Raw genomic sequence first — 17471 nt, forward strand, 5'->3', positions numbered from 1 at the left:
AGGCAGGCGCTTATGCCGCTGAGCAAAATCCCCAGCCCCTTAAAATAGTACTTCTAATGTGCCTATATTTTTAGGGTAACCTCCTACCTGAGGTCAGGTGTGGAATTTTTCACTTGAAGCATCATGTCAGCATTCTGAAAGTTATAGGTTTTTGAGCATTTTGGATTTGGGATTTTGGGTTAGGAATACTCAATTTGTTTATATTCTCTTTCTTAAAATATGTTGTGATTCAGGTTTTGGAATGTACTGACATGACATTAATCTGATAGATTAGGGGTGAGATTCGTATCTTGGTAAAAGTCTCTTAAAGCAGGCAAGATAGTATTATAGGTTATTAATATTTTGATGGGATTTTTTTATTCCCCATACTTCCATGAACCTTAAGTGTAGTGGAGTTGCTATTGATCCACAATATGAAAATTAATCAGACTTGCATCTGTTTTTCTTTTGGGTGTTGAAAATTACTATGCTATTCAATATAAATGAACAGTGTGTTTTAGCATTCCTTCACAGCATTGCTAATGGATAACTTCATTTGACCCTATCAGCATATCAGAACTCACTGATATCCAGAAGTTATTTGTTGTGTAGTATAGGCTACCTGGACTGAATTTATTCTTTAATATCATATGACCATTTTATTTGAAGCAAGATCCTAAAGCCAGTGTTTTGTTTTTTGTAGAGCATGGTAGAATCAATTAAACACTGCATTGTATTGCTGCAAATTGCTAAAGTAAGTAAATTTCACTTTTGATTACCTTCATGTCATGGATTTTAAAATGGCATTTTTTTCTTTAATAGCCACAAGACTTCATTCTATAATACTACCTTTCTACAATAAAATGATTTAATGGGCTCCTTATTTTGTTGAACAATTTTTGTGTTTATGTGTTATATTTCCTACATGCATCTGGTTTCTACCAGTATTTTATGGTGTCTAAGGGAGGAAGGGGGCAAATTTGACTCACTCTTTCTTCCTATTTTATCCATTATAGCACCTTGAACCTGGGCCATCTGTTTCTCTGAGAAGATAAAAGCCATTAAGTTTTAGCAAAATTATTTTCCTCAGCCCCATTGAGAGCAAAAGAGAGATTTTTTTTTTAAGTGTTTTAGGACTGTGTTAAAATTACTTTTGAATGGTAAACTACATTAATGAACTAATACTTTAATTGGTGTTCTATTATTCATGAAACTGTGTTTTGAATTATTGTAGGTTAAAATTTTCATGTTATATTTTTTGCTTCTCTGAAAAAGAAAGTTCTCATACTCTAATATTTATTGCCTGAAACTTTCAAAAAAGATTATTTATTTGAAAACATTTTTTTAAAAATGTTTTTCCCTCATTCTTTTTCCCTGAGTATGTCTGTCTCTAGCCAGTAGCCAGAACAGGGCAAATAGACAGCTTTGCAACTGGGTTTGGGAGTGTCATTTGTGTAAGTTTTTATCTATTGATCTACTTAGCTAATATATATTCATTTGCCCAGTTATAGAGACTTCTGTTCTAACCCTAGCATTGCTAATGACACAGTAGCATGGGATAGTCCATTTTTGTTTGGATAATAAGGCTGTTCAACTTAAAGGAAAGGGATGTCTTTTTTTTTTTTTGTCTTTTTCATTTTTATCAGTACCGGGGATCGAACTCATGACTGCCTACTTGCAAGACAGGTGCTTATGCCGCTGAGCTAAATCCCCAGCCCCGGGATGTCATTTTCTTTTGAGACTATTCTTACTGTTAGGGTAAACTGTCAGAATTTAGGGCTTATATTTACCTTCTGGAGATTCTTGACCATTGTGCCTCCTTTCCTATGTGTGTAAACTTTTGCTTCTACTTTTGAGAATCAGAATAAAGCTAAGACAAAGGCTTAGAGATGTGGGAAGGGTAAGAATTTTGCTTTAGTTTTCTTGGCTCTCAAGATTACCTGGGTGAATGGAGGGCACCTACAGTTAGCCAAAACCCGTAGATCACTGACTGGTGAGTACACCATCCCTGATGTGAGGGAGCAGGTACAGTGTTTTATTGCATCATGTTGCCTTCTCTGGAAAATGGAGGCAGAAGAGCTGTTACTATGCAGGCTACGTTGGGTAGTCTGCGAAAATCATTCAGGACTTTAGATGGCTATGTGGCTGCAGTTCCCACAATTTCATTAGAGCTTCCCTTTTAGCTACCCATCAAGAACATTTTTGGTGTTCTCTGTCTTTAAAATATGTTACACTTGAAATTACTGAAGTTCTTTTCAAGAACTTAGGCAGTTCAGTCTGTATATTCAGCCCGTCTGTAACTCAGCTTGATGTACGTTTCAGGGTCCTTCATACTGATTAAGCGAGGGCCAATTAAGTGGAGTTTGAAGGAAGTTTAATTGTTGCTAAGGCTTTTTGTTTCAAATTATGTTTACATCCTAAATGAACATTGGATCTTTTTTTTTTTTTTTCTTTTTCGTTTTTATCGGTACCAGGGATCGAACTGACGACTGCCTGCTTGCAAGGCAGGCGCTTATGCTACTGAGCTAAATCCCCAGCCCCTTGCATCTTTAAACCTGATTTAAATCCAACTGTATCTTCTGCTGGCACAAATGTACCTAGTGCTTTCCCATCTTTCTTGGAATGAAATCTAAGCTTTTTAGGATAATATGTCATCAGAGCCATCACTGCTCTCTCGTCTCAGTTCTTAGTATTGGCCATTTCTTCTACAAACCAAGGTAGGCTCCTACTGTACTCACTTCCTGACTCTCCTTTTCAAATTGATGCCTCACCAAATACCTTTGGAAAGACTTTCCTGAGTACTTTATTTAAAATAATTTCTAACTTCCACTAGTTTCTTTTATTTTATGTGTATCACCGGCCAAACTCAGGGGATGTCTTTGTTTACTTACATACTTATTTTTTCTGAAAGAGTGAGCTCCACAGGCATCTTGTTTGTCTGACACTTGTGTCCATGTGGACAGAACATCTCACACTGAGTGGCTTCACCAATACAGTGATTTTTGTAACACTTCTGAAAGCTGAAGGCCAGGCTCTGGGCTTTTCAGTTTGCACTGTGCGCTCCCTTCTGGGTGTTCAGATGCTATGTTTTGTGTTTTCAGAAGCTTCCCCTTGATGTGATACACAGAGTGAGACATAGGTGCTCTGGTGTCTCTTGTCTAAGACTGCTGATCCTACTGAACCATGTCCCCCTCACCTGAATATAGCCACTTAAGCAGTGGAGCTTCAGCAGAGGAATTGGAGGAGCACAGATATTCAATCTACAGCATCACTGTATTCTCAGTGCCTGCAGTTGTTGCCTGCCCCATGGTAGATTATAGGATAACTGAATTAGTGAATGATTTTTTTAGTCACCTTTACTGTACTGTGATGATCATTCTTATAAATTAATCTTTTGGAACATCTAAACAGTTAATCTGTGACTAGGAGCTTTTTTTTTTTTTGGTACTTGGAATGGAACTCAAGACCTTATACATGCCAGGAAGGCACTTGTGCCGCTGAGCTGTATCCTTGGTCTAAGAGGTAATGTTTTAAAGTAGAACTGAAAAGTGCCATTTGGTACCTTTTTCACACATGTTGTGCTGGGACTTGAAGCCAGGGCCTCAGATATGCCAGCTAAGAGCTCTGTCACTGAGTGATATTCCCAGCTCCCAGGTTTGCATAATCTTAGCTCAGACTCTTTGAATCTCATTTCTGTCACTTGAGTGAATTCATTTATCATCTTTGTGCTTTTGATTTATATGTGGTATGTAATAGAGGTATTGATAGTGCCCATCTCTTTAACAGTATTGTGAGTCCCCCCATATAAATTACTGTTTCAGATGTTCTTAGGGTTAGGGCATATAATCTCCAAATATGTATTCGTTAATTTTTTTAATTGATGATACAAGTTTTGAAATTTTAAAATGTTTTTTATCACATGTTGATAAAGAGACAACTTCTGTCCAGTAGAAATACAAATTGTTATGTATACTTTGGAGGACTTTTATTCACTGACAGATTAATAAAAACTGGTGCCAGCTTCTTTGGGGAAGACATCGCCATGTAAGATCCCAGAATGATAAGTGAGCTTAATTTTATACCTTTCGTATTTGGGGCTGATATAAGTCCTAGTAGATACATCATGTACAGTTTTTCTGTTCAAGTCTGTGAGTTGTTTTACCATTTTCTTGATAGTGTCCTTTGAAGCACAAAATTATTAAATTATGATCAAGTCCAATTTGTCAATCTCTCTGTTGTTTTTGTGTTTGTTTTTTGAGACAGGTTCTTGCGATGTAGCGCAGGCTAGCTTTTAACTCACTACGTAGCCCAGACTGGTCCCAAACTCACAGTAGTCCTCTTGCCTCAGCCTCCTAAGGGCTGGGATTAAAAGTATACACCACCATTCATAAGCACCAGTCATTTATTGCTTATGACTTTGTTGGTATACCTAAGAAATCATTACTTAACCCAAAAGTATAAAAGTTTTACTTTTTTTTTTTTTTTGGATACCGGGGATTGAACTCATGACCTTGTGCTTGACAGTCAGGTGCTTATGCCATTGAGCTAAATCCCTGCCTCCCACCCTGTATTTTACAATTTTGACTTACATTTAGATCTACTATCCATGAGTTGATTTTTATGATATGAGAAATAGAGGTCCAGATTCATTGTTTTTGCTTTTTTCGTGTTGATATCCAGTTGTTGAATCTCATAAAACTTGAATTAGAAAATGTCTTCTCATCATATAATTAAAGTGAGCATATATTTAATAGAGCTTTTACTAGCTCACTCTGCTCATTAGGGAAGTGGGAGTGTGTTTTGTTGTTTTAAACGATAGGCATGTTTTAAAAATATTGGAATTTGCTGGGCAGGGTGATGCATGCCTTTAATTCCAGAACACTGGGAGGCTGAGGCAAGTTCATTCAGGACTACCTAGCCTGACTGACTTCCTTAACAAGACCCTGTGTCAAAATAAAAAAGGAACTGTGGCTGGAGCTCAGTACAGAGGCCCTGGGTTCCGTCTTCAGTACTGAAAAACAACAGGAGTTTGGAAATGTGGTCAAGAAGTTTTCCAGATTATGTGGTATTCATGTCTTTCCTCCTGTGTTTCCAGATCTTGGCCATGCTGTTGTGTTCCAAAAAAGAGGCTAGCTCTTGTGTTCTCATGTAGGAACGAGGGACTTAACTACCAAATAAATACATAATTTAAGTGGGAAGTAGCACTGGATTCTTTCTTTGTTTTATTAACATAATTCATATTGAATTAATTGGAATCTGTGGTTCAGTAAACGTATGATTTTGCTTTAGCCACAATAAAAGACAACTTGCAGTTTATTTCTAAAGCAAAAACAGAACAAGTGAAAAAGGATAGAAGAGGGAGGAGAAAAAGAGTATAAGCAATGTGTAATAATAGAACAAAATTCCTAGAGTTTCTGACTGGAATGAATGATAATGAAAACTTTCATGTCTGTGAGTACATCTAGATTTGATCCTGGCTTACAAAAACCACATTGGTAGCACATGTGATAAATCCTGATTTAGATTATTCTAGAGATAGCACATAGAAGTGCTAATTGAGAACGTTTTGGGGCATAAATTTATCTGCTGTTCAGTAATTTATTTAAGCTATACCAGAATAGGAAGTGCTAGGTTTTTTTTTTTCTTTTTTTTTTTTTCGTTTTTATCGGTACCAGGGATCGAACTCACAACTGCCTGCTTGCAAGGCAGGTGCTTATGCTGCTGAGCTAAATCCCCAGCCCCAGAAGTGCTAGTTTTCTTAATGTACCATATCAGCAGACTCCTGTTGTGAAAGCAGCTCATCCAAAAACTGAGTGTCTTGAAATTGCTGCAGTCATCTGCTTTATTCACAGATGTAAAGTCCATGCAGGCCTCCCAGCTTGTCTCCACTTAATTCACCCTCACCTGTGGTGGCTTTGTTTGGGCTGGAGGGTCTCCTTGCACAAGGGCTTGCTTACATGGCTGGGGAGTTGGTCTGGTGGCCTCACAGACCCTCATCCAGTCCTTGTGGCTGTGGGACTTTGTCAGCGTGTTCTAAGAAAGCAAAGAAACATTTGTGGCATTTTGGAAATGCCATATAATTGCTCAGCCTGTACTGAGACAGAAAGGCACTTAGGTTCACCAGTAGATGACAGCATCCCTGCCTTTCAATAGGCCACTTGGGAAGATTTAAGATTGATATATGTGTGATATTTCCAAGACTTTAGAAAGGTCAGTTTAATGTTTAGAAACAGAAGAAAAACTAAAATTGCATCAAGTGAGCAAGAAATTTTAATTGTTCTTTTTCAGATATTTCTAAAATCAGAATTACTGTATCTTTGGATACTTTATATAGTTAATTCAGTTGTGCATGTAAAAGGGAAAATACCAGTTTGAATTATGTAGTGGCATATGTACTGTGCTAAGGGTTCGCAAAAACAACTCTTAAGTTTGAAGATTAGATAGAAAGGTTCAGAGCTTTGATTTATTACAGCAAAAAGCAATGTAAGGGAAAGATACATAAGGAAAAAATCCAGAGGAAGTAAAGCACAGGTTTCCAAGTCTTCTTGTATACTTATAAAAGGTGTGTTTATTACTCCAATGGCAGATCGTAGCAACACATGTACATGTGAAATGTCTACAGGGAAGCTTGCTAGAGACTTTGTGCCTAGCATGTTTGCAGGAGGCCTGTCATATGGGCTTTATCTGCTAGCATTCGCACCATTCCAGAGCAAGAAGGAATCAGGTATTCAACGACTGGGGTGTATGTAACTCAGTGGTGGACCACTTGCTTTAGCACATATGAAACCCTGGGTTAAATTCTTAGTGCTGGGTGTGTCTGTCTGTCTGTGTCTGTAAATGAGATCAAAACTCAGCTCTTAAATTTAAAATCAATTTGGGCATGGTAGCACATGTCTGTAATCCCAGCACTTTGGAGGCTGAGGCAGGAGGATGATCATCATAACTTCAAGGCCAACCTAGTGTACATAAGTGAGGTCAGGACAGTTTGACACCAAGACCTTGTCACAAAAACAAAACAAAAAACCAAGACTAACGACTGGTTTCTATTAAAATTGAAGGCTTTCAGCTAGGATAGAGTTAAAACTTTAAACATCTTATTTAAATATATTGTGTCTATAATACTAAAAGATAATTGTTTTGAGATGGGAGCTAAGACAGGAGGATTGCTAGAAGTTTGAGGCCAACCTGAACTATGTAGTGAGACCCTGTCTCAAAAAGCCAAAATGAAGTAATAGTTACAGTGGGTTTTAAGTGAAGTGTGGTAGAGCACATCTATAATCCCAACTTTTATGGAGGCTGGGACAGGAGGACAGCAAGGTCAAGGCCAACTTGGACTGCATAGGGAAACCCTGCCTAAAAAACAAACAAAATAGATTTTTATATTAAACTTTGTAATTTATTTAAAAACACTTTCCTGGGCTGGGGATATGATAGCTCAGTGGTCGAGCTCTTTCCTAGTATGCACAGAGCACAGAGTTTGATCCCTAGCACCTCCCCCAAATAAAAACTCTACATTTCTCCTTTAATCATAAGAACCTCTTAAAGATAAAGATACCATGTATGTGAATGAACATTAGGAAATCCAAAAAGAATAGTTTTCTTAGGTTGTAGTGTTGTAAAAATATATCAGTCATACAGTATAACCTTCGAATATTTTAAAAGATTTCTTTTTTCTCTTGTAGGTTTCTCTCATCACATAGGCCATCCCCTGATCCCTGATCATTACTTAGTCTATCCGGGAAGTACTCTTCCATTCCTGATCAGATGAGGCAGTCCAAAGCCTGCTCCTTCCTTGCAGATGTATGGGCACTGGTCCAGGAGCCTGGCAGAGTAGAAGGGGAAGGAGGAGGATAGAAGAGTGCGGGGTACACATGGGTGCCTTCACGTGCAGTTACATGTGTGTGCATGTGCACACTCGCGCATACACAGCTCTCCACCTCTTACTCAAGTATATCTTTGGAGAGGCAAGGCAAGATAGCATGCTGGTTAAGAGTGTGAATTCTACAACAAGAGTGCCTATATTAGAATGCTGGCTCCCTCTATAAGTTTTTATATCTGTCAAGTAGGAATTATAATAGTACCTGTGTTGTAGGGTAGTTAATGAATTAATATATGCAAAATAGCTACCATGTATATTACGTGTTGTATCATCCTTGTATGAGTACTGTACCTGTGTTGAAGCAAAAATCAGAACATCTCTAGAAAAGTACAGTTCTAAGGCCAGTAATCAGAAATATGTGACATTGTATGCATCTTTTCAAGGTGTATGATTATTATACCTTCAGAACACAGTAAGAGTTTGGGAACCGTGAGGAGTTGACATAATTCTTACCATAAAGTTTAAACTTAGAGATTTTGAGGATCTTTACTCCTAAACTTATTATCTCTGCTTTTAATTCTGAGTTCTCTTGTGACTATATTTGTATTTCCTCAACAAAATTAAATGCCTCCATAGAAAAATAATTATCATGTTACTGATATTAGTTGTTGTGTAGCAGTGATAGTTATGTTTGGCTAGGAATGTACTAATGGAATTAAAATCATAGTGGAATTAGAGTAGTGTTCTTACGTTATTACTTTACCTAGTGAGATAAGCTTCCTTAGTAGGAAAGGTACATAGAGTTACTTAAATGTAGAATAAAGTTAATATTTTTAACGTTTTTCCTTAAGGACCAGAGTAATGCGGAGATGCACGCAGATGGACTTATAGTAAGTTTAATCTAATCTTTCTGTTTCTTTTACTTCTGCAGAGCCTTATAACCAGTCATGTCACGAGAAGCCTGAATTTGTACTCATTTTTTCAACGCAAATTCTTCTTTGCACTCCTCACTGCTTTTTCTTTTTAACTCTTGCAATTTCCTTTGAGCTCCTAAAGTTGGCCATCTTTCACAGTCATTTGGAGGGGAACAGCAATCTTAAAAGTATTCTAAATATTGGTTCTGATTAAGTGACTTTGCATGCGTTAACTTGGAGGGTAATCATGGTATGTCAGCTCAGGTTTTACAATGAAATGATAACACACTGTGCTTTGTTTCTGCACTGTGCTTTGTTTCTTGTCAAATTTCTTCTTTTTCTGAGATGAAAGCAAAGGGAAAGAATGCAGTATTGAAACATTCCTTAGTCTACTTAAATATGTTTATAGATCCTTATTTTTAGATTTTATATATTGTGTGATCTGTCACTGTTACATTCTTGTTGGAACAAGTTACAACATGTTCTTAATTTAAAAAAAAATTTTTTTTTTGGTATTGGGGATTGAACTCACGACCTCATGCTTGCCAAGCAGGAGCTTGTGCTGCTGAGCTAAACCCCCAGCCCCATGAATTCTTTCATTTACAGATTTTTCTTCTTTCTTTCTTCTTAGCTTTTTATCCTTTATGTTCAACTTCCCCTTTAAAAATCTGAAAATTTGGCAGATGTGGTGGCACCTACCCGTATTACCAGTACTTGTGAAGCTGAGTCAGGAGGGATCATTGTGAGTTTGAGGCCAGCCTGGGCTGTATAAGCGAGTTCAAGGCCAGCCCGCACTACACAGTGAGATCCTGTCTCAAAAACAAAACAAAATGAAAAAAATCAACCAAAAAGTTCGTCAGTATTTCTCAGCTGAAAATAAAAATTTCTTAAGAGTTTGAAGATTTGTAGATTGAGTTACTTTAGTTTTCTGACACACACTTTTTTTTAAAATTGGTACTGGGAATCAAACTCATGACTGCGCACTTACAAGGCAAGTGCTTTTGGCACTGAGCTAAATCCCTGACCCCTCTGATAAACTCTTAAGTCTTTTGAGACTAGTTCTGAAGCAGGAAGCAGCTTTTATTTTTCTCTTGAAACTTTACAAATGCCAATGTTTCTGAGACCTAGAAATACATTTTTTGCATCTTCAAAACCATCCCATGATTGCTGGGAAAGGATGAGCACATTATCATTGCATTTGATTTAAATCTGAAAGCAGAAAATTTAGGTGTCTGTGTTGTGTTTTTTTTAAGAAAACACATAAAATTTTTTGAAATACAAATAAAATGTAGCAATTTCTATTTCTCTGTTTAAGTGCAAGCACTGGCAGTGTGATACAATTCTGTAATACAGTTATACAATATAAATTACTGCCTGAGATGTGGCAGGCGTGGAAGAGGATCCTGTGAAAGACTGTTCCTGAGGAAATGTGTTTGCAGTGACGTTTCTCTTTGCCCTCAAATACAAATTCTGTTTAAGAATAGGCATGATCTTTTTTAAAATAAAAACATACCAGAAATGTTTGATCATTTGCAATTAAGAACTCTTGGAAATTTTATACTAAGAAAATTTAAACTTGAAAACAAACATGCTCACATTCTTTGCTCAGGAGCTATTGCATTTTTCTGTAAGAGATTTTAATTCAAAGAAAGGAAGTGTTTATGATCAGGCTGTTGGGGCTTACATAATACCCTGCCACTCACCATCTATGAGTGACAAACTATCCTCTCTGCATCTTCTTTTCCTCATCTGTGTCTAGAGCTGAATATTAGTGTAAGATACAGAACAGATAATATTCCGTAAACATTAGCTGTATGTACCTAACGTATGCATAATTCACATGTTGTTGTGTATGGACTTCATTAATGTCCCAGGGGATTAGGGCTGAGGATTATTGTTTGCACTTTTGAAGCTCTGCACATTGACTTTTCACATATGTTAGCCTGAGGTTGATTGACCAGACTGCTGATGAGTAGAATATTTTTTCTATCAAAAATGAAAAGACAAGTACCTTTAATACAGATGTCAAAAAAGGCAAAATTATAACAAATAGATGCGATTACCTCTTATTTGTGATTCATGGATTGTGGAGCCTCTCATTGTATTAAGATGGATGGAAGACCTACTGGGCAGTTCATAAAACGGTGGATTTTGTAAGGTGGAAAGAAGAAAACGGAACTATCACAAAACTGATGATGACCTGGTTAAAGTAGAGAGGACTTTATTGTGCTGATTCAGGTAGAATGAAGAGCTATGCTGAGGAAAAGCTTGACTGTTTGGAGATCCACCTGCTTCTTAAAGCTTCAGCTTGGTTATGTGACATCTAGCATGAGTGACCATCTCAGTTTGGTCTGTCTGTTGGGGTCTAGTGCAGGAACTCAGTCCAAACCAGGGGTCTTCCATAATTTTGTTTAACAGTGCCAGACAATTTAAAAGTGTTTTCCTTGGTTGGCAAGCCTAATGTTAGAACATTTTATATGGAAAGGAGGGAAAGATTACATCCAAAAGATACAATTCTGACTTGTGACTGAGACATTACTAGTAAGAGTTTCCCTTTGTTAACGCACATAGTTCTTGAGAAAAAAACACTGTGTAACAAGATGTTTATGTTCCAGACAGTTCCAGGACTTGTTTAGTTATAATCAAATCATAGTCTGTGGCCATACCCCCCTGAATGTGCCCAGACTCATCTAAAAATAGAATCATAACTAGAAATTCCTTCAAGAGTATGTAATCCAGATTCTTTTCATTTTTTAGACTGAAAAACTAATAATATTTGCAGATTCTTAAGAACTAAAATACTAGGCCTCTGTTTCTAATACTTTTCTCAATGCTTCAGAACATTCCACTCATTTAGATATTTTATTTTATTTTTCCCACTTTTTTGGAGACAGGATCTTGCTAGTAGATCAGGTTGCTCAAACTTGCTGTATTGCTGAGGCCGGCCTCAAAGTCTTGGCAATCTTTCTGCCTCAGTCCCCTAGGATTATAGGCATGTGCTACCATGTCAGGGTAAGTTTTTGATTTTTAATGATTGCTTACAGGATATCTTCTATAAGTGTGTCTTTCAGTTAGTGTCTCAGTTACTTTTTTCAATGCTGAGACAAAACACCTGTCATCCCGAGCTAAAGGGGGAAAGATTTATTTTATTTAGCTCACAATTTGTAGAGGTTTCAGTCCATAATCAGCTTGTTCCAAGTTTATGGTAAAGAGAAAGTAGCAAAGCAAGCATGCGCCCTTAACAACATCTTTCTGCCCCTTTTAATATTGTATCTAGGGTACCAGGAATAGGGCAGTGGCAAACCAATCAGTGGACTGCTTTAATAATCACACACCCTAGATCCAGCCACCTTTGAAAAAGCACCATCTATGACTGTGTAAGGCTTGGGGGGGAGTTAGAAGCATCTAGACACAAACCGTAACAGTAAGGATATTTATGGTAAGTAGACAGTTATAGTGATAATCAGAATTTTATGTTCAAATCACTTGATTTAAGAGATCTGATTTAATAATGTGTAAATGTTTAGTTAGAAGATGCTCCCACATGACACTCTACTCCTGCTGGGGTTGGAACCCAGGTAGTCCTGAGCCACACACAGAGCCAGGTTCCCCTTCCTCTTTTCCTTATTCATTCTCTCTCCCACCCTTCTTTTCTTTTCTTTTCTTTTCTTTTCTTTTCTTTTCTTTTCTTTTCTTTTCTTTTCTTTTCTTTTCTTTTCTTTTCTTTTCTTTCTTTTCTTTTCTTTTCCTCTCTTTCTCTTTCAAGACAGGGTCTTGATATTTTTTCCAGGCTGGCCTTCAACCCGGTACAGGTGCATACCAATAGTTGCTTTCTTGATTTTTTTAATGGATGCTGAATAAGAATGCCACACAAGTTTTGCTGTTTACCTGGTTTTCAGTGTTAGGTGTTTTTGAGTTTTTGCGAATTCATCTAGACTCTTGGCCCCACTCAAAACACACACACACACACACACACACACACACACACACACACACACACACACATACACACACAAAACAAGTTACAGTGCTTTGTCTTTAAAATGCCATTTTGCTGTCAGAATAATTTCTTGGCTTTGAATTACAGAGACCTGGGCTTTTTTCCCTCTTAAAATTATTAATACATATGTCAATATCTTTTTCTTTGAAATCTTACAAAGAAAAGCCTTCCTTGGTGCCTCTTTCCTGTGAGTGATCTGTAGCTGGATACCTGTTCTTTATGACATGTTCTGGGGTAGTAGTGGAAGTGGGGGAGCCTAGTGACACAGGTACCTTAGCTCCTGATAGATTCAGTGGTGATTAACATGAAACAAAATGTTAAAGCACTGTATTGAATTAATAAGTTAGTGTTTCGGTTGTCTGAAGTCTCGTGCATTATTTTACAGCTCCATCTAAGTTTTTCCTTTAGCTTTATCTTTTCCTTCCTTACTGTGCTTTGTTGGAAGAAACCTTGGCACCTCTGTATAGAAAAAAATGTTTCATTTTCTCTGCGTTTTGACCAACTTGTCTATATAGCTATTCTCAGGATTTTGCTGTCAGAAATGTGGGCATTTCACTCAGTTGGGTGGGTCAACCTGAGAAGGACATTCAATTAAAATAACTATACTGTGTTTCTTTATCTCAGAGCACTATTAACCCTGTAGATGCAATATATCAACCTAGTCCCTTGGAACCTGTGATCAGCACAATGCCTTCCCAGACTGTGTTACCTCCAGGTATGGTTTTGGAAAAATGTGTCACAGACTCATAATGAGGGAGCAAATGACTGTAATCTATAGGCATCATTGTAGTAATCATAACTTTTTTCCTCTGTGTTTTAAATACAGCAATCACAAAAGAAAAATGATGTCGTTAAAAAGCACCTGGAAAAAAGATTACTGTATTTTGGGGTTGGGGCTTTTGAAGTATGATGGAAGGGGTTTGGATTTTCAAAGGTGAAAGACAGCATGGTGGCTGAGACTTGGTTTTGCTGGGCAGACAGAATTGTGTGAATCAGAATTCATGGGTATCAAGCAAATAACCTTGGAATAATCCTGGAACATTCAATCTTTGAGTATTCTTTATAATCTAAAAAGTATGAATGTTTTATTTACAGTGGATTTTAAGATAATGAAAAAACAGCGAAATTCATGATGTCTTCTAATTAAATGATGCCTGTATTTTTAAGAATAGAGCAACAAGTACTGCTTTTTAAAAAAAAAAACTTACAAAAGAGTGCTTAATGCTTAGGTACAGTGATACTTTTTGGATCTTCGTTGTATCCAACATTTCTGTGTTCTCAGTGATGACATAGTGAAGCCACACTCTATAAAAGGAAAAATCTTGTTTGAAATACTGACTGATAGTATGTGAAATCCTTTCATAGAGTTTTTCTCCTTAAGAGAACAAGCTTAATACTTTCTTAGGGGACTAAAAACTGACCTGGTTCAGATTCTGTGTTATACAAGACTTAGAAATAGCTTATCAGCAGCATTTACTGGTTTTACACAGCAGTCTTCCTGGAACGTTAGCCCATTGTGCCTGGTCTCACATTGTCCCACTTGTGTGCTCTGTAGCATGTCAACACTGAATCAGATGCTGGAAAGCCAGAGAGAATTTATCACAGAACTTGCCTTAAGCAAATACTGTTTCAGAAATCTCTGCTCATTAGGATTTTGAATGCCAAGTAATTGCAAATAATACAGTGTACCTTTGGCTTTTCTCTAACTTGTTTCACATATTCAACCTAGAACCTGCCCCGCTGTGTAAATCAGAGCAGCGTCCATCTTCCCTACCCGTTGGGCCTGTGTTAGGTGCTTTGGGACATCACCAGACTCCAACACCAAATAGTACAGGTACGGACTCGTGTGACTTTTCCTTCTCATAGCTTTCCATTAACGTTTGAGATTTATGTTTGTCTGCTGATGGGGAAGGTTGGAAGAAATGTGATATATGTTACTATTAGTGATAGCTTAGGTTAAGGTTCCATACACAAAGTGATTCCCTTTGTGAATGAACCAGGAGCTTTAGTAAGTCACTATTGTTTAAATAAAATAATACATTATAGTGTTTTGTTTGTGTTCTTAAGAATTGTTTGTGTGGGGGCTGGGGATTTAGCTCAGTGGCATAAGTGCCTGCCTTGCAAGCAGGCAGTCGTGAGTTGGATCCCCAGTACCGATAAAAAGGAAAAAGACAAAAAAAGAATTGTTTGTGGGATCTATACTGAATTATTTTACAAAATTTGCTCATTAGAATTGCGTACTTTCCTTTTGTAAAGGAATCAGACAGTACAGAAATATACAAAGCAAAGACTGAGAGTCTTTGCACACGTTTGCTTGCACCTCTAGTGTATAATTTGTTTTAACCTGAATGGGATTTTATGTTTCGGTGTCCGATTCCTTTTTGTAGAGAATTTAGAGAGCTTTTCATGTTTACATAATGTGGTCTGTCGCATTCTAGTCTCCCTGGTACTGGGGAATGAATTCAGGGCTTCATGAGAGCATTTTGCCAGTGAACTATTCCCCAACCAAGCCCTTTTTATTTTTTCAATAATCTAGCTGCTCAGGCTTGTCTGAAACTTAAAATTCTCTGCTCAGCCTCCCCAGTAGCCAGAATTATAAGTATACAGCCACACACTTGCTTGTAACATTCTTTCACAGCTTTTCTGAGCAGATGTTTTTCCACTGATGGATAGTTAGTCGTTTCAAGTATTTTGCACTTCACTGATGATGTGTGCAGCGCCTTCGGAGTGGTTTGTTTCACATTTTTCCAATTTTATAGGCAGAAAAAGGACAATTAAATTTATTTTTCTGTAATTTGTTTAGAAATACTATATTTTTTCTCTAATTTTACAGAGAAAAAATCAGATACCAGATTTATTTCTTGGTTTAAAATTTACAAAATTTACATTATACTAACTAAAAAAGTAGAACTCCAGGAAACACTTAGTTGCTTTTGATCCTGTTAAACTTAGAAGCCAAAACCAGAACCACTCTGAGTAAGTGGGAACTCGTCCCTCTTACTCCTCCATGGACTTCTTTTATGAGGGGACTGTGCCTGTGCAGTAATGAGAAATTGCCATGTGATGTTTTTTTAAGATCTTAAAATTTTGCCTTACTGTAGGCACTATTGCTGTTTTGTTACTTGGTATTTACTGTCTAACAGCTGGGCAGATGCCCTCTGAATTTTCACAGACAAAAAAATTGTAACATTCTGTCACAGCTTTTCTGAGCATAGCTGCTCTTGAAGCTCTTGGGGAAATGCTGATAAAGCACTTTGAATAACAAGGTTGAAATGTTTTTCACTGGCTTCTGTAGTTCATAAACTGTGTCATATCTTACTCACGTTAGAAATTGTCCCTGTAATTTTAACTTGGGTTTCATAAGACATTCTTTTTAGAATTGTAAAACAGCCAACATTTGTCGTTTGGAACTATGTGAAACTAATGACTAACTTTGAAAATCTGAGGAGCCTTTTCATGTGTTTATGAATTTTAGTGTGGATTATTTCCCAAAAATAAAGATTAACTTCTGAGAAAACAACAACAACAACACACACACACATACACAAAGTGGTTATCTTCCAAAATAATTTTTAAAAGAAGGTATCTCAAGTTTTACTAACATTTTAAAATAGATGGGTTTAAGGAAATTTTTAAAAATTTGTATGTAATTTCTACCTTGACTTTCCTTATCTCTACCTTTCCTTTCTCTTTCTTACTAACATAAAAAAAGAAATAAAGGAACACCTAAGAAATCATGGTATTTGCGTTCCTGAGGAAATGCCCACCGGTGTGCAGTTCACTCTGAAATACATCTTCTTAGCTGCGTTGGCAGTTCTGTGATCCCCTAAGCCAGTGGTGGCAAACATGTCTCTGCAGGCTTCTGTCATCACTGAAAGCTCTAAAGGGTTCGCCATCCTAACTTAGGGTATTTGCTTGTTACTTATTTGAAACTACAGGTCTGCTTTTTCCTGTTTCAGTAAGAGAGTGTTTATTTCTCATACTGAGGGAAAAAAATAACTAAAAGTTATTTGTTACTGTGAGCAATCCGTGGAATTTCCACAATAAACATTATTACTTTTTGGCAGAAGGAAGAATCTTAGTGGAATCTGTAGGGCTTTATGCAGTGTTTTTTCCTTGTCGCAGCCCTGACAAATGAGTGTGAGTTTGATATTTCAAACAGGATCTTAACATTCATGTGATCTTGATGTTCTTTCCATGTCATATTTTCATCGACACTACATATATGAGTCCATAATATAAAATAAGAGCGTGGCCTTCCCACTGATAACTGGTCTTCTATTGTACATCTTCAACACTAGAACTCTCAAAATCCCTTCCTAATATTAAAAGTGAACGAATTATAGAATAGTCAGAATTTTTTCATTTATCTAAATGGCTGTGTCCCCTTTTTTAACACAGTTTGCCTTTTTTTGTTGTCTCAGTTTAAATGATTTTCTTTACATATAGTGTAGAATTCTACCACCTTAACCCAATACTTTTCTAATTTTAGAAAGGTCTGTTTTGGTCCTATTATCTCATTACCAATATTTCCCCCTAATCAAGCCTTTTGAATTTCATAGGCAGTGGGCATTCACCACCTAGTAGCAGTCTGACCTCTCCAAGCCATGTCAACTTGTCTCCAAATACCGTCCCCGAGTTTTCATACTCAAGCAGTGAGGATGAGTTCTATGATGCTGACGAATTCCATCAAAGCAGCTCGTCCCCAAAGCGCTTGATAGAGTAAGTAATGAAAAAAACGGTGTATTTAAATGGTTTT

At 37.1% G+C, this 17471-nt stretch overlaps 1 protein-coding gene across 10 annotated transcripts in view; it reads left to right on the forward strand.

Annotated features, from left to right (window-relative positions):
* Positions 1 to 17471, forward strand: part of Osbpl9 (oxysterol binding protein like 9) — a 173797-nt gene that overhangs the window by 138575 nt on the left and 17751 nt on the right. For 6 of the 10 annotated variants that reach the window (XM_003463061.5, XM_063236500.1, XM_005000521.4 and 3 more), the window contains 5 exons: positions 683 to 733; positions 8650 to 8688; positions 13337 to 13427; positions 14442 to 14546; positions 17275 to 17434. In XM_003463061.5, the coding sequence (XP_003463109.2) occupies positions 683 to 733; positions 8650 to 8688; positions 13337 to 13427; positions 14442 to 14546; positions 17275 to 17434 (446 nt within the window). Of the gene's footprint in view, positions 1 to 682; positions 734 to 7661; positions 7780 to 8649; positions 8689 to 13336; positions 13428 to 14441; positions 14547 to 17274; positions 17435 to 17471 lie in introns of all 10 variants that reach the window. The other 4 variants (XM_003463060.5, XM_063236501.1, XM_003463062.5 and 1 more) reach the window with 2 other exon arrangements.

The sequence above is a fragment of the Cavia porcellus genome, unplaced genomic scaffold, assembly GCF_034190915.1.
Source record: "Cavia porcellus strain 051 isolate PalLab524CR breed Dunkin Hartley unplaced genomic scaffold, mCavPor4.1 scaffold_25, whole genome shotgun sequence".
Taxonomy (NCBI): Eukaryota; Metazoa; Chordata; class Mammalia; order Rodentia; family Caviidae; genus Cavia; species Cavia porcellus.